The sequence below is a fragment of the Stylophora pistillata genome, chromosome 1 (assembly GCF_964205215.1).
Source record: "Stylophora pistillata chromosome 1, jaStyPist1.2, whole genome shotgun sequence".
Lineage (NCBI taxonomy): Eukaryota > Metazoa > Cnidaria > Anthozoa > Scleractinia > Pocilloporidae > Stylophora > Stylophora pistillata.
In genome coordinates, this window is record NC_142519.1 from 21,704,419 (window position 1) to 21,727,807 (window position 23,389).

Genomic DNA, 23,389 nt, shown 5'->3' on the forward strand with positions numbered 1-23,389 from the left:
GTCTATCAGCCGAGAGTCGACAGTCTATCGGCCGAGAGTCGACAGTCTATCAGCCGAGAGTCGACAGTTTATCGGCCGACTAGCCGTCGCGATAAGGATGCTGCCGGCCGACACATGAGTCGGTCGCCACTCGACCGACTATCGACCCTTGTCGATCGGCATATGGAACGGTTGTCGGTCGAGTGTCGATCGATAGCAGCGATCGACACTCGACCGTGGGTGCCTTTAGTACACATGATCCCAGAGAGCCGCATCTCCAGCTCCATGAGATAAAGTAGTGGCCCATAGCTTCCACTATTCCCCGAGTCATTCTTTTCGCTATGATGCCTATAGGACGAAAAACTAAAGAAAAGAACATATTTTCATCGTTACTAGTTTGAACAAAGCCACGCTTTTTTCCTCAATGTCAGGAAGTTTTCGAGCCAAACTAATGGATATCGCTTCAGGTAGCTAGGAATTCGCCAGTTTTTGTTCCTTTCATGATCTCGCATACCTGTTCAGATGAAACACATAAAGGGCTGAATGTTTTTTTGTGGTCAATAGTAAATGCTGATTCGAGGTTTCTCGGGCAAGGAAAATATTTCAAGAGATTTGTTAGCACATTCCGCAGGCAATCAAAACAAAACATGAATACTCCATAAAAATATATAACTTAGTAAATCCGTCTTAGTAAATCTTTTATTTTCAAACATATTTTCTGAAAAACGTAACTATAAGCCTAACAAAAGAACATAAATTGACTCTAGTATACTTTAGTACCAAAATCGTCGACAAGTACCACAGCGACAATTTCACTGTCACTGAGTGGTCCCTGAGGTGCAACAAATAATGACATATTAAAGACGATCACTTCCTAACAATTCCACTTGATGGATCTAAATTTCGCCCTGAGCTATTTCTATTCGTAACCAAAATGTGACTAATCCATATGAATAAAGGCTGATAGTTTCGAAAGAAACTGTTTGGGGCTGCGTCGGTGGGAGTAACGAAATAATTTGGATATATCAACAAAGTTGAAGTGGTAAATTAGCCACCGTAACGATTACAAAAGCTGACGTTTCGAGCGTTAGCCCTTCGTCGGAGCGAAGGGCTAACGCTCGTGGCTAATTTACCACTTCAACTTTGTTGATGTATCCAAATTATTTATGACTAATCCATACCCACATAATTTGGCATTTCTCTTAAAACTTTTACATCACATGTCAACTTCATAAACAGCACTTATATCATGCATCTAAAACTATAATTGAATATTAAGCAATCGTAATATCTTATTTTCCTTAATCTAATTTTCGATGTATTTCTTTTTTTAGTTTTAAACCAATAAATATACTTTCATAATGAACCCAATTGTCTTGGACACAATAGAAAAGGTAAGGATGTTAGCTTATTAATTCCTATTCATAAGCAAGCGAGTGAAACTTCAATCATTTGAACCAACAACGTAAAGCAATTTTTAATTGAGTGTGGAAAGTAGCCCGAGATGATTTTGTTTCTTCTTTTTCTTTACTTCGCTCTGTGATTGGGCCAGAAATCTCGCGCCACTCTCTAAATCAGATACAAAACTAAAACAAATCATCACTTGGTCGTCTACGCTTTCCCGCGCCTTAGGCAGTTTGTTGTTTTTATGTTGAGTTCTCATTGGCTCTTTAAGGTATTTTTCTTCTTCTGATTGGCTATTGTGACTACTTCGAAAAGCACTCTAACGGGAAGATACTTTCTGCTTCAAGGAAGGTTTACACTAACCTTCTCAATGGACTTAGGTTTGCTATTTTCTGCATTAATGATGATGACCTTGATCAAAAGGCAAACGATGTTACATACATTTCTAGTGATAGAATAATCACCAAAGCTCGATGAGCCTCGATCATTTAGCAAAGAAACTCTAACTTGCAAATCTGGCTCCAGATATGTCTGACTCATCTGCATGTCTCATGTTTGATTTTCATGAAGCAAAATTGACTTATCAAGTGCTTGTCTCTGTATAATTCTCCTCTGCATCTTCATTTGTTTCTGTATAACGTCCGTTTACGATGCAATTCAAAAGTGGACCAATCTGCAAAGACATACAATTCAAACAGAGAAGTTTTAAAATTTATGATGACTTCTGCCCCCCCACCCCACCCCCCCAAAAAAATTGACATGCTGAAAGTTATGCAGCAAAAAATGTGTTAGCCATTACCCAGACTGTAATCCCTTCACAGAACTTGCTGAGTTACTAATTTTTTCAAAAACATTTATGAGCACTTTGGAAGTTTGATTTACATTTGTATTAATTAACTTTGTTCAGAGCGTTTGGCTGGTTACAGATTGTAACTTCTAACATGCAATCTCATTGTTTCAAGTCAGCTCTGGTGAGAGGATTATGTAAATGTAATTGTTCTGGCCTACAATTGAGCAGCACGTATACAGTACATGCTGTAAAATCAAGCCTTACAAGTCTGCCTTAATATCTTATGCACATGTCATTACAACAATGAAACTAGCTGTAATTCAAATGGCCCAGCGAAAAAAAAAGTACATCACACTAAGTACCAAACACAGTTTATAGAAAGAAAGTATACAACTTACTCCTCCGTGCAACAAAATAACCATCAAAGAAAACTTTTGAGAGCAAATTCAGTTTAGGTTGAGCCATTATTATTATTCTAGGAATCCTGAAGAAATTCAGAAAGTCACTTCCTAGTTTAAAGCTTTTGTGAAAACGTCAAGCAGTTGTGCAATAGTTAAATTCAATTTCATTCTTTCCTTCTCCTCATAGGTCTTCATAATAAGGAACACCAGAGCTGCCCCAAATCTAAAATTCCTTGTTGCTGGACATTTTGTGAAATAATTATGGTTGCCAGTAGGCAAAAGATGGTCACAATATGTACTTATTGACTGAGTGGGAGGGCTGGACAGGAAAATATTTGGCTTGAAGTCATGATGTATGGACCGAACACAGCAAGGTATGTACCTCGCGACTGAGAGCCAAAAATTTTCCTGTCTGACCCAGTCAAAATCAGTCAATAAGCATTTCTATCATATGACCCCTGAGTGTTGAAAATTTAAACCTTAATAGGATGTGATAGACAAGCACTGCCATCACACGAGCACATAAAAAAATTTGCCATTAAAAATTTTTCTTTACTTTTTTTCAAGTCAGCACAAGAAACTCCCAATTCCTTGAAAAATGCAACTTTTTTTCTCATCTCTGTTTTTCTTTAAGTATTTGCAACAAAGCAACACAAGGGCAGTAGGGCCAGACAGCTTTTTATTACAAAACTCGGGCAGTCAGAGGGCCAATAACTAAAATCAACCAATCAAAATGCTCTATTACCAGTCAATATTCTCTTAGTATTGGACCGGGCACTGTCCCGAATGGTCCCGAATGATACTGCACTTGTGTCCCTTTGAACTTCAGTCGTATAATAAATTTCTTATTAACCAAGCTTGCTCGGGACCGTACTGGAAGAATTTTGGCCCTGGGTCTTTTTTGTGCGGACCTCGCTGCACTCGGTCCATACTGTCAAGACCTCAGGCCGATATTCTCCCAGTATGGCCCTCGTGCTTGGTTAATAAGATATATTCCTGACCAGCTCATGTCAACCCATCCAACCCTGCACGTCAACTTTTACTATGGTTTTGTATGGGATTGTGCGAGCGGGGCCTGACAGGTCATTTGATAATAGCTTGTACATGTCATCATCATGACACCATTTGGAACCTAGATTGAAATACTGTAATAATTATTTTGTTTGATACAGATCCAGTCATACCTGGTTATGATCTCCTAAAGCTTCTCCCAGCATTCTTTCAATATTTCTCATAACAGCCACTTTCTGTTGTGAAGTTAGTGGATAACTTATCTGGCTTGGAGTTGGGCCGGCCTGCAAAAATTAAAAAAAAGTTAATTGCATTGAGGAGTAACACACAACCATGTAAAACAATCACAAGTTGCAAAGTTAACTAAATTGAAAACTACCATATAAAGTTCATATGAAATGCAGTAGCACTAAACTTTCTTGATCTAACACCAAATTCTGATGACTAATTAACATGGAATTGTGTAGAAGCTACAGTAGAGAATTAAAAATCAGACCTTGGGATTTAAAGTGCTAACATTGATTAACAGAAGCAGTGGAACAATAAAGAAAAAAACTACCTTGATCCATTAGACTCCCTTTGCATTAAAATTTCAATTAAAATTATTTTCAAACTTACAGGTTTAGATTTCCACTGGTTAACCATGTTCCTTATATATTATATTTACTTCCAATTACGATTCCACTTACAACCCTCATGGTAAGAAATTGTGGGTGAAAAAAAATACCACTGCATCAATTTTATTTCACAAACACATAGATATGTGCACAATGGATATGTAACAGGTATGCAGATTGTATATTTTCTTGCAGATTTTTCCTTAAGTGCACAGTACATCATGTATATAATTATTATTTTTTTGTCTGATCCTGGATCGTGAAACTTCTCAGAATACAGTCTAATGAAACACAGGGCTTGACACTAACTTTTCAACTAACTAGCCAAGTGGCTAGTGATATCTTAGATGTTACAACAAATTCAGTTTGTATACTAGCCAAACTGGCCAATGGAAATCGAAAACCATTTGCCAAAACTGAATTTCTACAGTCTGTGGCTAGTTGGCTACCATTAGTGTCAAGCCCTGAAAACATTAAAAATGTTAGCTTAAATGTACTTGAATCGTAAGTAAGTGAGTAAGTGAGTGAGTGAGTGAGTAAGTAAAGTCTTTATTTAGAGAGGGTAGCATGAAATAGCATCAAAATGCTAAAAAAAGCTAGTGGCCCTCAGACCTTGTACCAAAAGTTGACAGATGTGGTGATCCCTCCATTCACTGTTGATTCCACATGGTGCCACCTATTCAATGATGCAAAATATAAAACATTTTGAATACTTAACTAACCTGGCAGGGGCAGGAAAACCAACATGCATCATTTCATTCAATTATTAAGGGACTCAATGATCATCCAAAAGCCAAAATCTTCAGTATTAAATCTTACCAATACATTGGTATGTATAGTACATCTCCAGGACCAACTATGACTTCAAAACCTTTTGCATATCTGAACTTTGGAAATCTCTTATGATCTGGATTGTCAAAATCAACCTATTTGGAGACAAGTATAAGTAGTGTCAGCAGTGTGGAATAATAAAGTGCTGCCTACTTTTACCCAATTTTAACATAATTGCTCTTAAAAAACGGTAATTCAGTCTTAACATCCATTTCTGAATGCCTTTTTAACCCTTTAACTCCTGTGAGAAACTAAGGCAGAACTTCTCATTACAGTATCAATTACAACATCAGGCAGACAATACTTTCTCAGGGGTTTCATTAAGGGCCGGGCACCGGCCAAATTGACCGGTTGTAAGGACCGTTTTGCCCACCTGGTTTAACAATCTGGAGGAGGGTTTATCTTATAAAGAGGTTTAGTTCAAAAAGTTTTGCCCACCTGTGAAAACTAGTTGCCCTCCTGCTGAAAAAATCAATGAAACCCCTGCTTTCTAGTGGCTTAATGACGGTGTCATTGACAACAATAGAATCAATACTTGCTGACAAGTGCCGATAATTAGGTACTCAGTTTTTGTGTCATTTATCATGAAACCGTACATGTAATGATTATTAATAGCCATAAACCATCAGTAATGAACTTCTTGATAACAGAGACAGCATGGGTTTTGAATAAACAGAGCCAAGTTTGAAGGAAAGGTAGATCTGTGTGTTGTCAGCATGGCCATGGATGGAAGGAAGGTACTCAGAAATAACATGTAAAATAGGTGGGAGACTATAGAGAGTAGATAGAATGGGACCCAAACAACTTAAGTGTACTTTGAGGGCCTCCACAAGACAGATAAAAGTTGTCAGAAGTTTTATCACCAATGGGGATACGCTGTTTACAACCATATAGAAATGAGTCAAACCATTTCAGAGCAGTGCTGGTAACTACAAAATCCTATTGCAGAGTATTCAAAAGAATAGAATGTTCAATGGTATCAAAAATGGCACTGAGGTCTAAAGAATGAGAAGCTTCACTTCCTTCTTGTCCATACTCATAATTAAGATGTCGTTGTGAACCTTTAAGAGTGCAGTCTCTGTCGAGAGGTACTTTTGGATGCCCGACTGGAATTTAGGAGAAGGAGCACTTTTTCTCAGTGATTGAAGAGTTGTTTAAGATCAACCTTTTCCACTACCTTGGAAATTAATGGATGACCATAGCAGTTTTCAAGTATGAGTCATATTATTCTATTCCATAGGAGTTGTTTGGCAAATAGTAAGGAGAATCACTAATTAAATGAGATACTGGAGGTGAAAGGGTTAATATTTTACATCCTAATATTTAGTATTATAACATAACCAAAGTAAAGCGCGTGCTCTGATTGGTCATTTTAGCATCCCCCATTTGCCCATGGGTGTATGCTGCTGATGTGATCAAATGCAAAGACTATTTTTCCATGCGCGCTTGTTTTTTCTGGTCATGTAAGATTTGTTAAAAAAAAGGGAACTCTTTAGCTACAATGTATCAATGTTATGTTATATTATAAAACAAATGGTAAACACCACAGCATACACTATTGAGTTATGGATGCACTTGGGAGGTTTGCTAAGCACTCAAGAAGCTAGAGTAGCTCTTGGCTACCACCTCGCGTGACTCTTATGCTAATTAGTTCATGCTTAGCAACCTCCCGTGTGCATCCCTAACTCAATAGTGTATGCTGTGGTGTTAACCATTTGTTAAAGCATATTCTCTATACTATCCTTCATACATTTCTTAAGGTGCTGACAAGTGAAAATTTGTTTAACAATCAAGAATTTCATTAGCTGGTGATCATTTCCTTTATTCTTGTGACTTAAATGTGTGATTCAGGGATGATAAAACTGTGATATTGGAAAGAGAAATTAGATACTGATCACTCTTAGGGGTCAAAGGGTCAAAAGTAACCATGTGAATGCTAAATGTCGCCAAAAAACCGCGTCCTAGTTAGCTCAATTGGTTGGAGCGCTGGACTGTTGTGTGGGAGGTTGAGGTGGATGGTTCGAGCCCCGGCCGGACCCACACTCAAGGTCTTAAAATAACTGAGGAGAATGTGCTACCTTTCTATAAGAAATGGATAGACATTCTAGTCTTCTCAGATAAAGACGAATAAACCATAGGTACCATCTCCTGCATCTATTAATTAGTTAATAAAGGCTGATAGTTTCTAAAGAAACTGTTTGGGGCTGCATCGGTGGGGATAATTAGTTAATTTGGTTAGGCTGGGGACGTTAAAGAACCCACTCACGAAATTACTGTGATGTGGTCTGGACTGTTTACTGGGAATTGGGGGGAGGGGGCATTTTCAAATAAGTTCCTGCGATTGTTTCCAGATTGGCCAGACTGCTGATGCAGTCTGTCCAAAGTCCCCCGAAAAGTGTTGTGATGCACATTTGATCATATCCACATGTTAATTTGCGCAATACAAATATTAAACTATCATTATTATTATTATTATTATTATTATTATTATTATTATTATTATTATTAAAGGGGGTAAGTTTCTAAAGAAACTATGGTGCTGCATCACTGGGGGTAACAAGATAATATTGATTATAACAAATAAGTTGAAATAGTAAAGTGGACTCTGTAAAGAGTTAAAAAGCTGACGTTTTAGTCCTTTGTCGGAGCCAATGGAGCAAAGCGCTAATACTTGAAACATAAGCTTCTAAACTCTTTACAGTGGCCAATTTACAATTTCAACTTTGTTCATATAACCATACTACCTATGTGGATATTATACACTGGACATATAATTATATATAGTACATCAACAACATGAAGATTGTGGGAATATGTTATCTCTAACAACTTACCTGGCTTTGCCTGTCACAGGGATGATACAAAGGAAATGGATACAGACTTTGAAATTGGTCTGGATGAAATAGAATAACTCTCTTATATCCTGTCACTTGACAAAAGAAGTTCTGTTGTTCATCATAATGAACAGGTGTAATATTACCAGGTAAGCCGATTAGAAGAAGATTAGAAGTAAGTGATCCCCAGTTCATTTTCTTCTGAATATTTGAGAGCCAGCTCCATCTGAAGCCAAGAAAGTCTCTAACTATATTTTTTCCAACAGAATCATTGAGCATCTGTTGCAAATACAAACGAGTGTCTGAAGGTTTGAAGTTGGAAATTCTTGTACAAAAGTTTTCAAATTTCATGTCAGTTCTCTGGGTTGGTGGATCAAAGTTGGGCCAATCTTTAGCTCGTTTGTCATCACAGTACATGAACTTATGTGTTTTAGAAGAATAAACAGTGAAAGATCCTTGGCCAAGGTTCTCTTTGAGATAGTTCAAGTCCCATTTAAGAGCTGTTCCTATAATATCTGAGTTTTTTAGGAGCACTGGTTCCTGAAAGAAGAAAGAAAGAGAGAAAATAATAATTCAGTAATTTACTGATAGTATATGAAGAAACAATGTCACCATTGCAAAGGCCCTTGAGTTTAGTATTATCTTCTCTCACTAATTTCTATTCAAGTGGTTGCTTTCCTCTCAGTGGTCTTTCAAAGTTTCCTTAAAAAAATTAAGGATCATATGTGTTATAAGCCAGCTTCTAAGATAAAAGAGAAAAAAAATAATTTACTTGAGAAACTCCGAAGATGTCTAAATATTTTCAATGATTGTGGTAACATCTACATCTACATAAGTTATTTGCAAAATCCTATGAGGACATACAGCAAATTCCAGTGCAAAGTGCAAAGATAAGAATGAATATATATGTATGTGCAGCTAAAGCAATATATAATTTCGACACAGTGATTCTAAAATAAATAGAAATTGGTAGAACTAAAACTTAAGCAGAGAGAGAGCATAGGGTCGATAATACTGAATAAAGAGGCTCTAAGCTCATCCTGGGAGATGTTGACTCTTGTAGCGGCACTGTGATGAGCTTCACGTAAGTGAACGATTGCGACAGATTAACTAAATGTAAGGACATTCATTGAGCCACAAAAGCTCTCCAGCTGCAGTCACTGCAGATCTGGCCTTATGACTCGTTTTGAAAGATATAAATCAAGCATTTCCTCGATCTGACATGACCTCGAGTGTGTATGCAAATATTTGAGTTGAGACTGTATACTTAGCGGTCAAACCAACCTCACTTGCGATCATCGATTCCACTCGAGGGTCATTGTAGTCGAGTTGTGGAATCCTCGAAAGCTTTAGATCGTATTTCCTCACTCTATGACCATCAATATCAACATAATTTCCAGTGTCTCCATTTGTTACACTGTGGATAGAGGCCATTTTTAAGATTGTTGAGTTATTGGTCAGTCAGCAGTTTCGGACAAAAAGATATGAGCAGTACGTCTAGAGTCCGGGACTCCGCGTTAATGATGTCACTGAAAAAGTCGTATGCTAAACTCATTGAAAACTATTCAGCTTATTTCAACATTATCAACGTTGGAGATGATGAGTTAAGCGTGTTCCTCCCCGTTAAATGTTTAAAGACCCACCTTTGTAGTTCTTGGATGCAATCAACTGAAAGAGTAATTTAACGAATTGGAATTTGGATAGCGCGGTTTTCGTCTCTAGAAGATATGAGAGTTGTTGCCATAGAATTGGGTTTACATTCTCTCTTTGCATGGATTTTTCTCTGCTTCGGAAGGGCAACTCCAAAACAATCTTCGATTTGCATGCAGCCTATGGGTAAGAATTATCTTTTTTTTCCTCATTTGCGGAAGTAGTGTCTCAATCGTTGCAGCTTTTCATATAAAAAGGTGCACGATTGCTAATGTAATTAACGCAAGAACGAGATGTGAGATAAAAATGTTAATTTTATTTCGGTTAAATATTCCTTTGTATTTCCCTCGTTAAAGAATTTCATTAATGGCGGTAATGTGTATTTAAAAGAATAAGAATAAAAAATAAAGTGAGCTGGATCAAAGTCCTTTATACTTGAAATTCATTTTAAACTTTGATCGGAAATTCACCGTATAATTTTCTCCTATGCTTAAGTACAATGTAGGTTCACGGAGTACCATTATACTACATCGTGCAGCTTCTGTGTTTCAGTTATAAGTTATTTTCGTAGCCAATGGATAGCAGATTTTGTTCATCAGACATTACATTGGTAGCCTCAAAATAACCTGTAAGAACATCAAGTACCTGACAGTGACTGAGAAAATTTATCCAACTGTGTTATAATCTTTCCCAGTAGAATTTATGGTATTCATTTAATGCCTTATATACCCTGTAGATCTCCCCCCTCCATGTTTTAAGGGGAGGTTATTTTGAGGTGTTGCTTAAGTAGAGCACTTGCAGCTGTAACCACTTTGGTTGGCATGACAAGAAGAAAAAATAATGTCAGTAACTAATTTACCACGAGAGTTGATAATTTGGCAAACTGCATTTGGTCATCATGCAAATAAGTGTACTCTTCTTGTTGCATAGATTTGAAATTGGTCTAAAGGTGGAATATAAATGACTCACAATATAAACTAACTTCACCAAAAGGCATCTTTAGAGCCGAGGACCCCAAGCAAAGAGGATATTGAGTGTAGAAACAAGATTTAAATTAGTCAATATCCACTGAAGTTCTAATCAGTGCTTATCATTTCATCAGTTCATTGTAAATCTTGTACTCAGGACATGAGCAGTAAGTTAAGTCTTTCATCATTAAGAAGTCAACTTTGTTTCTTAATGCTTCAACTAGTTTTTAGAATTGTCTATAACATAATTTGTCCATACCAGTAAACAAATTATTTAGTTTAGCAGTCAAAAGTACATAAAAAATCTTTAAGGGATACTAACCTTATTGGATTTAGGGCAAAACATGTCATCAGCAATGGGACACTCTTTGTTGAAATATGTTTCTGCAAAAAACTAGAACGATGTCCGAAAAGGGATAAGAGAACTCAGCTCCTTCTTTAGTTTTAAAAATAAGATTATCAGGTATTTTTTGTTTAAGATTTAGACACAAAGGAGCATAACTGAACTTCCAATTAGTATGAAGATATCTTTTTTTATATATATAAGGTTCATAGATTTCTCTATTATCCTGTTATTTAGATGTAGATAAAATTTTTAGATACGGTATACATTTTATAACTCTATCACTGATCGATCACCAGTTTACACCAGCTGTTCCTTCTGGGTTCAGCTGATTGGAATATCTGGATAAATAAAGATTTTTATATATTTTAAAGATGTTACCAAAACCACAGGGTTGCACAGGAGTTTTGTCACTACAATTACAGACTCAGTTAATTGTGTGGATTAAGCAGAGCTCCAAGCTGGGACTGTTTTGTATTGGTTGCCAAATTGAGCTGTGAAAAATTACAGTGACTGAATTTGCTGCAAAAAAACACCAACTAGGTAAAGTGTGCTCAGCTGTCATAGAGCAAGCTGTTAATGTTTGGTGTTTCTGGTCCAGAGAGAAAGTGAGATAGACAGGTGCATGTAATACAATTTATAATGTATTATTACTCCTTTGCATGTTATTCAGGTTTTGATTTTTCTCTTATCTTGCTAGAAACTGTGCCGTGTAAAGACACAACCTTCAAAACTTTTTGGTATTACAATGCCACTACAAGGGAATGTGAAAATTTTAATGGATGTAGTGGCAACAACAATAACTTTAGGTCTGAAGCTGAATGCAAAAGCAAGTGCACAGAAGGTAGGTTGTCTGTATAAGTAATACATCAGTGATATATTAGGTAGTCCTACCACTCCAGACTTTCATTAACAATTATTTCTCATGATCTGTTTCCATCTGGGAATGGCATCATACCAATTTACATGTTGCCTGTATTCTTCTGTACACAGCATTCCAACAACTGAAGCGAAAAAACAACACTGTAACTGGAAAAAGACTGGGAAAGACTGGGAATGATGGAAACACAGCTTCAGTCAATCAACAATCCAGTAGACTTAAAAAAAAAAAGGATCTGAATTCTGAAAGAGGGGGAAATTTAGTTTCAATTGGTAATCAGTCTCAAGCATTCAAAGACAAAGAAAACGTTGCACCAGAATCCAAGACTAAAAATGGCAGTAATGAATCACTCAGTGAGCAGTCCCAGGCATCTAAAAAAGAAGGGAATCGTATGTTTGAATCCAATAAAAATAAAAGTACAGTGCCAGGCAATGAACATTCTAAATCATCTAATGTAGAAGGGAGTCACAGGTCTGGATCCAGGAGAAATGAAAGTGCAGATTCAGTGAAAGGATCATCCCAAGTAATGTCTGGGTCCAGCGACAATAAACCAACAGATTCAGTGAATAGACATACCCATATACCCAAAGAAGAAGGGAATCATACGTCAGGGTCCAGTAACAGTAGACTTACGGATTCAGAGAATGGACAATCCCAAGTACCCAAAGAAAAAGGGAATCCCATCTCTGGACCCAGCAACAATAAACCTACAGAATCAGAGAATGGACAGTCCCAAGTACCTAAAGAAGAAGGGAATTCTACGTTTGGGTCCAGTAACAGCAAAACTACAGGTTCAGAGAATGGACAGTCCCAAGTACCCAAAGAAGAAGGGAATCCTATGTCTGGGTCCACAAACATTAGACCAACAGATTCAGTGAATGGACAGTCCCAAGTACCCAAAGAAGAAGGGAATCCTATGTCTGGGTCCACAAACATTAGACCAACAGATTCAGTGAATGGACAGTCCCAAGTACCCAAAGGAGAAGGGAATCCTATGTCTGGGTCCACAAACATTAGACCAACAGATTCAGTGAATGAACAGTCCCAAGTACCCAAAGGAGAAGGGAATCCTATGTCTGGGTCCACAAACATTAGACCAACAGATTCAGTGAATGAACAGTCCCAAGTACCCAAAGGAGAAGGGAATCCTATGTCTGGGTCCACAAACATTAGACCAACAGATTCAGTGAATGAACAGTCCCAAGTACCCAAAGGAGAAGGGAATCCTATGCCTGGGTCCAGGAACAAAAGACCAACAGATTCAGTGAATGGACAGTCCCAAGTACCCAAAGGAGAAGGGAATCCTATGCCTGGGTCCAGGAACAAAAGACCAACAGATTCAGTGAATGGACAGTCCCAAGTACCCAAAGGAGAAGGGAATCCTATGCCTGGGTCCAGGAACAAAAGACCAACAGATTCAGTGAATGGACAGTCCCAAGTACCCAAAGGAGAAGGGAATCCTATGCCTGGGTCCAGGAACAAAAGACCAACAGATTCAGTGAATGGACAGTCCCAAGTACCCAAAGGAGAAGGGAATCCTATGCCTGGGTCCACAAACATTAGACCAACAGATTCAGTGAATGGACAGTCCCAAGTACCCAAAGGAGAAGGGAATCCTATGCCTGGGTCCAGGAACAAAAGACCAACAGATTCAGTGAATGAACAGTCCCAAGTACCCAAAGGAGAAGGGAATCCTATGCCTGGGTCCAGGAACAAAAGACCAACAGATTCAGTGAATGGACAGTCCCAAGTACCCAAAGGAGAAGGGAATCCTATGTCTGGGTCCACAAACATTAGACCAACAGATTCAGTGAATGAACAGTCCCAAGTACCCAAAGGAGAAGGGAATCCTATGTCTGGGTCCACAAACATTAGACCAACAGATTCAGTGAATGAACAGTCCCAAGTACCCAAAGGAGAAGGGAATCCTATGCCTGGGTCCACGAACATTAGACCAACAGATTCAGTGAATGAACAGTCCCAAGTACCCAAAGGAGAAGGGAATCCTATGTCTGGGTCCAGGAACAATAGAACTTCAGATTCAGAGATTGAACAATTCCAGGTAGCTGAAGAAGAAGAGAATGTTTCACCCCAGCCTCATACAGGGGGACATGCAGATTCAGTCAATAAACAGTACCAAGAACCTAGTGAAGAGAAAAATCATCAGCAAGAATTCAGGAAAGGTGGTAGAGATGGTGAATTAAATGAAGAACAGAATACTGGAGGCTATCAAAGGGGACAGGTATTTGCCCTTTTTAAGTAGTTTTATCAAATTAGCTAATTTGAAGTAAGAGTGTCTATCTGATAACACAGTTATTTGAAATCTAAAACACCTCAAGATTTTTCATTGTTTAGCAGGATATAATTATAACCTGTAGACGTTTGTACACTGTAGTTGACCATGCTAGCAACCATGGCTACAATTGAACAATTTTTTTTTGCTTGAGAATGTGCAACTTATTTGTCCTCATGCAAGTTATTGACTTTCAAAAATTTCTAATAAAATGTCTATGAAAAATTGTTGAAAATATAACTCTTACATGCACATGTATTAGCTAGTAAAGTGGGAAGTTACAAAGTTGGCAATTTTTTTCTCTTTTTTATATCATAATAAAAGTATCAGGGGAGTACATTTGATCCTTTCACTCCAGGAGTGTCCAAAAAAATTAATTGTCCTTTCTTTTCATTAAAAAGAAAGGCAACAAGAAGAACAAAAATACCAAGCATACATGTAGGATATAGTTTTATTTTAAACTAAATCCTCAGGGCTCAAATTACAAGAAAGTATGGATGACAGTGAAGAGAGATGATGTGGAGCTGACTTCTGTTGGTCTCGTCATTATTTTTTAACCCTCACCAACTTTGTTTGAATTTGATATACTTATGTATTTCTGTTGCCAATACAGGAGGACCTTGAGGATCGCCTGGATGTACGTTTTCAAGATTTTACAAAGGATGGGTAAGATTATTGTTCTTATTAATGTAATAAATAAATCTTATGATGGTTAGGTGTTCCAAGTTTTTTAAAGGTCAGTTTCCACTTGTGATCCCAGGTCAAAATTTTTAAGTTACTTCCTTTACTCCCTGTGACTTAACCTTTTTGCAAGATGGCCTTGATTTTTACTTTTCTGACATAAGTTACCCCATTAAATATTCATTTATGAAGCAGTTCAGGAGATGTAGGTAGTAAAATTAATCAAGGGGTGAGTTTTTAGGGTGGGGGGGGGGGGAGCTTACTAGATAATTTGGTCTTAGAAACTTGAGTTTATAATAAAAATTTTACTAAGAGAGTTTCTAAAGCTGACATTTTGAGGGAGGTGAAATGACCATTTCTGAATTCCAAGATACCTCACCTTCAAACCAAGGCCAAGCTCGATAGCTTTGTTCCGAAACAACTTTCATTTTGTCAGAATCAAAAGTCATTTTCACATTAAAGGCTTTGCACTTAACCTCAGTTAAGAGGAGACATTTTTTTATTTTAGGAATAGTTTGGTTCTTAGAGTTCTTTCTCTTTTCATTTCTTTCTCACTTGTTTTAGCATCTATCATGGTTCAGATCCATATGAACACACATCAAGTCATTTTGCTGCCTATTTCTTAACTTCCATTGTAATGGTTTTTGCAGCTTATGCTGCTTATCACAACAGACAAAAGGTAACTGTTCTAATTTTATTCTACAAAATGAATTAAGGGAACTTTAAATGTTGGCTTGTAACAGTATATGTGTTTCTTCTCTGACTTTGAAGTTCAGTTACAACCACTTGAAGAATCTGGACTACAATAAACAGTATCAAAATGACATACATAAGAGTGAAAATTCACTGCCATGGCAAAGTCAGAAGAGGAATTAGGCAGTTTAACTGTTTACCTTTATAAGCCCCCAGATTGTACCCTCTACCCAAGCAAGACAAAATATTGAAGAGCATTAAAATATTTATGCCCAAATGTGTTTTCTTTAACAACTGTTTAAGACCTTTCATCAGTTTAGTCAGTGTGGCATGCTCTTGAATAAGTGGGCACTAGTGCTGGTCTCCTTCACAGCCTTCTTTGGGATGTCACACAACACTCCTCCCCCCCCCCCCCCCACACACACACACACACACACACACACACACACAAGTAGACAGCTTTATGTTACATCCAGAAGAACAGCCACATGTAAGCCACTTTATCTTGTAAGCCGTCTCTTAATCCTTGAGTTTCACTCTGCTAGTCCTACCCCTCCCATCTCTTCATGAATGGGCTGCAGAGGTAAGTGCTTTTCGGAGCTCATGCAATGTAGTCAGTCAATATTAGAACAATCCTTCATTTCGCCTTTGACGTATAAGTGTTTGACTGCGATTTTTAATGTAATTTCTGATTTTGTTTCAACAAAGATCATAGCAATCATTATAGAGGGCAAGAATGATGGCAGTAGCAGAAGACGTGGCTACAGGAGACTGGAAACTAACGTAGAAGAAGCCATGCCGTCACTGAAAAATGCAAACTCGACATACGTTTATTAGAAATTCGGTAGAGTGACAATTAGTTAGTTTATTTACGGAAAAGAACAAAATATGTAGCAATTCGTCAAAACAAACAGACAAAGGTAATGGAATGTAAAAGGTATTCGATGGAAAGTTAACCATTTGTTGCTGATTTTTTAAGCGACTTTGAGCAAGTATTTAATGAAAGTGTTTCAAAAGTATCAATAAACCGGACTTTCGTTGTTGCCTTTGCCTTTCAAAATACGTTAAATTTCTAAGTCCATCTATCTGCAATGGTGTAAAAAATTTTGTGATGGACTAGCATCCGTTGCTAGTGCGTGGGCTTTAATATATTAGTTAACAATGTTTTTTAATGTAGTTCATTATAATTAAAAAAAAAACCGATGGATTAAATGCTTGGCTTGTACCTGTTTATCATGGTAACTGGTTGCTAGAGTCACTAAAAGGATGTTTCGTTGGAAACTTATCATAAGCGGTTACCAAGGTGCAGACTGAGAGGATCCTTGGAACTTTTAGATTTAAGATGTCAGTGGAAGTTGTATTTCTCAAACGTTGGTAGCTAGACTCGGTCCCTTTAAAGCCTGAGCCGTCGAAGCAATAGTAGTGGCGATCATCCTTGGGCCCTCTCTTGTCTCTCTGTTTCCCGCTAAGTGGCAGTTACTTCATCATTGGCCGTTTTCACACTTGAGGACAGACAAATCGTCTTAGAGTTGATTCGTAATAAACCCGTGAAAGTGATAAAGTGATAAATCAACTTAACGGCCTGCTCCCAGTTGGCTTGTTAGCTCAATTGGTAGAGCGCTGCACTAGTATCGCAGAGGTCAGTGGTTCGAATCCCGTACAGGCCTGATTTTTTCCAGGTCTGATTTTCGCTATTGCTTAAATAGCGCTATCTACTGCGAGGATCGTGCATCATACGTATCTAATACCGCAGTTCAAAATATATGAACTTCAATGAAATATTATTTCATTGTATCTGATTTATCACTTTCACGGGTTTATTAAGTATCAACTTAACGGCCTGCTCCCAGTTGGCTTGTTAGCTCAATTGGTAGAGCGCTGCACTAGTATCGCAGAGGTCAGTGGTTCGAATCCCGTGCAGGCCTTATTTTTTTTTTTTTTTTTTTTCTTTCAGGTCTGATTTTCGCTATTGCTTAAATAGCGCTATCTACTGCGAGGATCGTGCATCATACGTTTCTTTCATTTTATTGTTTCTTCTCGATATTGGACGTTAGTAGCCGAGTTTTGATTTTGGATGCTAATAACCGAATTTTTTGTTTTTGGAGACCAGTGGCTGATTTTTAAATTTGAACACCGGTGGGCAATTTTCATTTGGAACCCTAGTAGCCTAGTTTAGTTTGGACACTAATAGCCTATTTTGGACACTGATAGCTGACTTTTGACTTTGGACACGAGGCCTATTTTTTACTTTGACCCGGTTATGTGTGTGTGTGTGTGTGTGTGTGTGTGTGTGTGTGTGTGTGTGTGTGTGTGTGTGTGTGTGTGTGTGTGTGTGTGTGTGTGTACACCTGCGGGCTTTTCTTTCCTCTGCGTTTATTAATGTTTTTACCCTAAATAAGGGGGTGCTGCGGGCGGCCCCCCAGAGCTCTCCCCTATATCTGCCACTTCGAACATTTGAGTAACTTCTCGGGGTGTTTCTAAATATGCAAATTGTGTCCTCCGGTTACACTTGTTCCCAGGGCCTTATCGAGACTTCACGATACTCACTCGTGATCGATCGAGTGAATCGTGACTCATTTCGATTTCCTGGATATGACAGGATATCGATCGTTTTGAAGAGCAGTTCCTCTTTTACTCGAATATTTGCGTTGTCAGACAAGATTTGTGTAGAGATTTAGTGAAATATTAAGGTTTTGTGCTTGGAAGATCTCATTCAGAATGAGACTGCTGCTAAATGCAGTAATTTTCTTAACTTTGGGCCTTGGCAAGTTATCCTTCACATCATCGAGTGAGAACAAGACGCAGACGCAAAAAGTTACCTTTGGTATGTCATTTACAAACTTTGTTCAAAGAAGCATGTGACTTCGTTCTAATCTACTATTAGTGTCGTTTCGAGGCAAACGTTTTCACTCTCAGAGAGCCGTCTAGCAGTTTCGTTTTACTGATCTCAGCGTGACAAACAAAACTCAGCACGGTCAAATATTTCTCGCATTACTACTCTTTTAAACATGGTTCACCGCAGGACTTTTTCATCGTTACTTCATCACTTGAGTCTTTCTCTATTCGAACGTATTTTTAAGCCTAACCCGAGAGAGAGAGAAGAACTTAAAAGTATCCAAATTCCACGCGTGCACGGCAACGACCGAACGACTGTCACGCAAGTTATTGCCTTTCGGTGCAATGTTCCAGGCCGTCGTAAATACGCTAACGAGAGGATCTACCGACGCGGCGAAAAAACATTTCATTAAAAAAAAGGGAATGATTACATGAAAAATTTAGATTGCGTGAAAATGAGGCGTTTTTTATTCTGAAAGCTCACAATTTCGTCATTGTTTGGCTCTTGGAATAGATTATGCATGTCTACAGGAAAATATCGGTATATTTTTTTATCCAAATGAAGGCCTTTCTTTGTTTGAAAAATGTCCACGTTAAGATTGCCTGCAGAGTGAAAATGAAAGACGACTTTTATAAACTTGTCATTTTCTCTTGTTTTCTCTCAGAGAAAGTGAAAAAGAATATCGGTATATTTCTCAGTCAACCTGGTGCGAGTGAAAGGTTTGGCAATATGACTCTGTCAGAGTAAGTTTCACTGAATTATTACGTAGACACTGACAAAGTAGGGTTTTATAAAAGGGTAAAAATATCATTTCGAATAATGGGCGATTGGGTATGTTGATGTTATGTTGACACTACTGTGCACCATTTGAGGGAACAAAGATCGCTGTGCTTTGCTGGCACTGCACTATAACACCACACATGCCACATAGTGCTCGCAAAGTATATAGTCAAGGTTCATAATTTCTTTGGGGGGGCGAATTTGTTTTATTTTTTTTGTGTGTGTTCAGTAGCTTATACAACTTGACTACTAAGGTAGCAGGCTTTAATCATGATAAGCTGATTAGTGATGTAGAATTGCACATGAATCAGAAAAACTGATAGACCACGCCTGTCCACTGACTTTTTACTGCCAGCTACGCTAAGAATTTCCGCCTTCGTAAATTATCCTAGATGACTTAGTTTACGCCATAAACTAAGTCAGTTTTGATGTACTTTTTGAATCACTCTTTACAGTGTCATTTCTTATCTAGGTTGTTACTGTCATTTGGTGATAACTAAGCCAATGTAATCACTGAATTTGGAATTTTCTTTCTTTATATTGAATGAAGGTTTACAGAGTTTCAGCAGTCAAAGGAAAACCAAGAAGATGCAAGAAAACCTTCGTCAAGAAAAAAAAAACAGAAAATAACTGCACAAATACCAACAGTGATGTCAAAATCGACAATGGCAACACCAACTCCAGAAACAACGACTAGAAAATCTACGATTACAGAACCAGCAATCATTACGAAACCATCGACTAAAAAATCAACGAATGCTAAACAAACGACTACAAAATCTACGACTACAGAATCAACAACTACGAAATCTATGACAACAAAATCTACAACTCCAAAATCTACGACTACAGCATCTACTGCTACAATACCAGCGACCAACAAGCCAACGGCTAAACCAGAAGTAACTAAAACAACAAAGGCTTCACAATTAACAATATCAGAACCGACTGCCAAACTAACAACTACAAATCCAACGACTAAAGCCGGAACTAAAGCAAAGGCAGCAACCACGAAACCATCGACTAAAAAATCAACGATTGCTGAACAAAAGACTGCAAAAGAAACGACTACTAATCAAACGACTGCAACGGCAACGAATGCAGAAGCAACTGCTACAAAACCTGTGATTACAAATGAAACGAATGAAACAGAACCGACCACTGTTTCAAATAAAGGTGCAATTAAGAGGAATTCAACTCTGGAGAATAGTGGAGGTGTGAATCCAAAAGTAATCTTTGCTTCCACAATACTGGGGCAATTACTTATTACTTGGAATACTTTTAAGAAGGTTTTCTAAAAAAAACGTCCACTCGCACCGTGACCCGCCAGTTAAAATGACTGTGAAATAAAGCCTCTTGGACCCCATTTGTATGGTCCCGAGTACCCGAGACAACCCTCCCCCCATCACAACCTTACGGAACGTTTATATGAAATTCGACAAAGTGGCGAACGACAGGAAGATAGTAGCTGTAAAGGCATGGGCTCTGGTTATATCGTGCGCTCGCATTTTCTGTTCAAGTTGTCTTGTCTCGTGTGGGCGAGACAAGGTGTTTGCATAAGAAAAAGTTGCCCCACCTGCCTGGATTACCCTACATGCTGAGGTGAGACAACTCGCCTTCCCCCTCCCCCTCACCCTCCCTTCTCCCCCTCCCCCCTCCCCTTTGGGTACTCGACACCATAAAATATCCATGAACTGCATGAACATATACCTGTGTCTAATCATTTGGAGCTTTCTGTAACAATAAAATTAGATTAGGACGCCTGTATTTAAGAAAGTTTATAACATGCTCCGTGAAGTGTTGCTTACATATAAGCAGTTCAGTAAAGACAAAATTAATACTTTCTGATACATTTAAAGAGTCGTGAATTTCGAATTTAGTTTTCCCGAGATTAACTTTTTCTTTTTTTAAGGCAGAGGCAATTCTACTAACCATGGTCCCATCGATAGGTAAGTCAACTTTTACTGTAGGAACTTGTTTCAATTTTCTTTTGTTGCTATTCTTTTCTTTTCTCTTCTCTTTTGTTCTCATTACCTCTTTTCTCATCTTCTCTTATGTTGCTTTGCTATATATCGTCTTCTTTTCTGTCATTTTCTTTTTTGTTCTCCCTCGCTTTCTTCTCTCTTTTTTCTATCATTTTTTTGGCTTTACCTTACCTGCTAAAATTCAAAAGAAACTCGGAGAAAGAGATACCTTTCTCCGTTAAGTTTTTAGACTTGATTTCACGAACTTTATCAAGTTTGTTCACACAAAGTATCAAGCGCCAAATCCATGAAAATATCCAATATATAAATACAAGCCTTTTTTACTCGTAGTGCACTATCTCGTTCGTTAAAGCGTGGAGGGAGCTTTCCAGTGCTTTTTATGGTGGTGTTGGTATTCGTAGTGGCTGTCTACGTTGGATATCACAACAGATACAAGGTTTGTCGAAGCATGTTTTCTGTATGTTCAAGGTGCGGGGTTTTTTTCTGATTAAGCATGAAAAATCTATGGTCAAGATTTTAAGATCTGACAAAATGTGATTACTAAATAGGGAAACAAAAAGTTTAGAGTGCTCTGCGATTGATTATAAGAAGAAAATTCTTCCAAAATCTGCTATAGGTTGAAGTGAAAACTATCCAGAGCTCTGTGATTTTTTATCGGTTAAGGGGAACAATCTAAAGAACTCTGTGATTTCAAAATGGAAACCTTTAAGACATCTAGCAAAAGTTGGAAATAAACGAAACTCGAAGAGAAAGGTCAGCAGAGCTTTGGGACTTTCAAAAGAAAACCGTTGCAGAGCTCTAATATTGATTCAAACTGGAAAAACCTGTAGAACTTGGAGACTGATCGTCTCGAAACTGACGAACTCACGCCCTGTACCTTCAGTACTCACCAAAGCCAACTGACGAACTCATGTCCTGTACCTTCAGTACTCACCAAAGCCAACTGACGAACTCATGCCCTGTACCTTCAGTACTCACCAAAGCCAACTGACGAACTCATGTCCTGTACCTTCAGTACTCACCAAAGCCAACTGACGAACTCATCCCCTGTACCTTCAGTACTCACCAAAGCCAACTGACGAACTCACGCCCTGTACCTTCAGTACTCACCAAAGCCAACTGACGAACTCATGTCCTGTACCTTCAGTACTCACCAAAGCCAACTGAAACCTGGCATAAAAGCTACGCTTATGCTTTCATTTTGTCTCGTAACTTGTATGTGAGGTAAGCAAAAATGTAACGAGTTATGCCCTTTTCCCCTACTTTGCAGATCAATCGATTTTTGAAGGAAGGCATTGTCGGAGCAAAAGAGAGAGGTAGCGGTTACCTTAAAGTCAAAGTGGAAGATCTCGACAACATTGAGCTACCTCGCGATGCAAACAGACAATACGTTTATTGAGCTGAGGACGTATTATGTGGCAGCACGAAGACATGAATAACGAGTATCCATTGATTGATATTAAATTTTCCCATCAGACGCTCCTTCAAAATGGCAGTTGAAAATCCAGAAATCAGTACTACCATAATTTTCGCTTGGAAGTACAAAAGACTCAACTAAACAAGGGATTAAACCGGCAACCACAGAAAAACACTAACATACTCTATTAAAGAGTATAATTTTCTTTCAGCCAATGTTTGCTGAAACCACAGAAAGTGTGACAGCCTTTTGTGTCATTATGACGATTTTGTTTCCTTCCTTTGGATTGCTACCTTCGAGCAGGGTCTACTTATTAATATGCTCATGCCATTGTATAGTGATCGCTATACATAGAGTGGTACGTTTACACTTGTAAGGGGGGTGGTAAAGGGAATTTTCGTGATTCGCGAATAGCCTATTTTTTATCCCGTGACAATAATATGAAGACAACAGTAGACACTATTTTTAAGTGGCCTTAAGCTACAGGATGTTTTGCAGATTTTGCGAAACGATCTACACAAGAAGTCCAAAAGTTAATCTTTAATCGATTTCTTAGTGGTTCGATAAAATACCTGTAAATCATTTTTAAATCTAGAGCAAATCGATTTGTATTTTTGAAAGGAAAGTTATGAGAATTTTTTGAAACGCGAGTCGCACCCCTGCAGCAAATCTGCGGGTTATCCGAAGTAGAAGTTCGTATATTAATTTAACTTAGTTTTTATTAGTTACAAAGTTAAGTTAATTGTAAAGTATCCATATCAAATTATTGTATTTTAAAAATAAATTGAAATGACTTAGGGATTCATAAATTACCCTAACATGTAAGGGTCATGATTTTGCTGAAAACTTTTGGCAAACACTTTCCATCAGGTGCTCTTTTCTTCTCCTCTTTATCCGCGCAAACGTAAACACCTAGAGTGGTTTTCACAACTAGGTAATCATGTGATTAGGGTTAACCCTCTGACTCTCAAGATCTGATTGTTAATTCTCTCCTCT

At 38.1% G+C, this 23,389-nt stretch overlaps 3 protein-coding genes across 3 annotated transcripts; 2 read left to right on the forward strand and 1 right to left on the reverse strand.

Annotated features, from left to right (window-relative positions):
* Positions 1–1,789: 1,789 nt before the first annotated feature.
* Positions 1,790–9,320, reverse strand: LOC111344885 (hypoxia-inducible factor 1-alpha inhibitor). Its single transcript, XM_022952152.2, has 6 exons — positions 9,152–9,320; positions 7,868–8,407; positions 5,022–5,128; positions 4,815–4,878; positions 3,759–3,869; positions 1,790–2,056 (listed from the first exon to the last, which is right to left on the reverse strand). The coding sequence occupies exons 1-6, from the start codon at positions 9,299–9,301 to the stop codon at positions 1,967–1,969; spliced, it is 1,062 nt and encodes a 353-aa protein (XP_022807887.2). The 5' UTR covers positions 9,302–9,320; the 3' UTR covers positions 1,790–1,966.
* A 66-nt stretch (positions 9,321–9,386) lies between these two features.
* Positions 9,387–16,606, forward strand: LOC111344884 (uncharacterized). The gene is made up of 6 exons (XM_088744096.1): positions 9,387–9,703; positions 11,529–11,672; positions 11,822–13,950; positions 14,615–14,667; positions 15,247–15,361; positions 16,084–16,606. Exons 1-6 carry the CDS (start codon positions 9,595–9,597, stop codon positions 16,210–16,212), a joined length of 2,679 nt encoding a protein of 892 aa, XP_088600222.1. The 5' UTR covers positions 9,387–9,594; the 3' UTR covers positions 16,213–16,606.
* A 1,332-nt stretch (positions 16,607–17,938) lies between these two features.
* On the forward strand, positions 17,939–23,213 carry LOC111344886 (uncharacterized). Its single transcript, XM_088744138.1, has 6 exons — positions 17,939–18,199; positions 18,876–18,954; positions 19,542–20,206; positions 20,904–20,940; positions 21,307–21,412; positions 22,247–23,213. The coding sequence occupies exons 1-6, from the start codon at positions 18,094–18,096 to the stop codon at positions 22,373–22,375; spliced, it is 1,122 nt and encodes a 373-aa protein (XP_088600264.1). The 5' UTR covers positions 17,939–18,093; the 3' UTR covers positions 22,376–23,213.
* Positions 23,214–23,389: the final 176 nt, after the last annotated feature.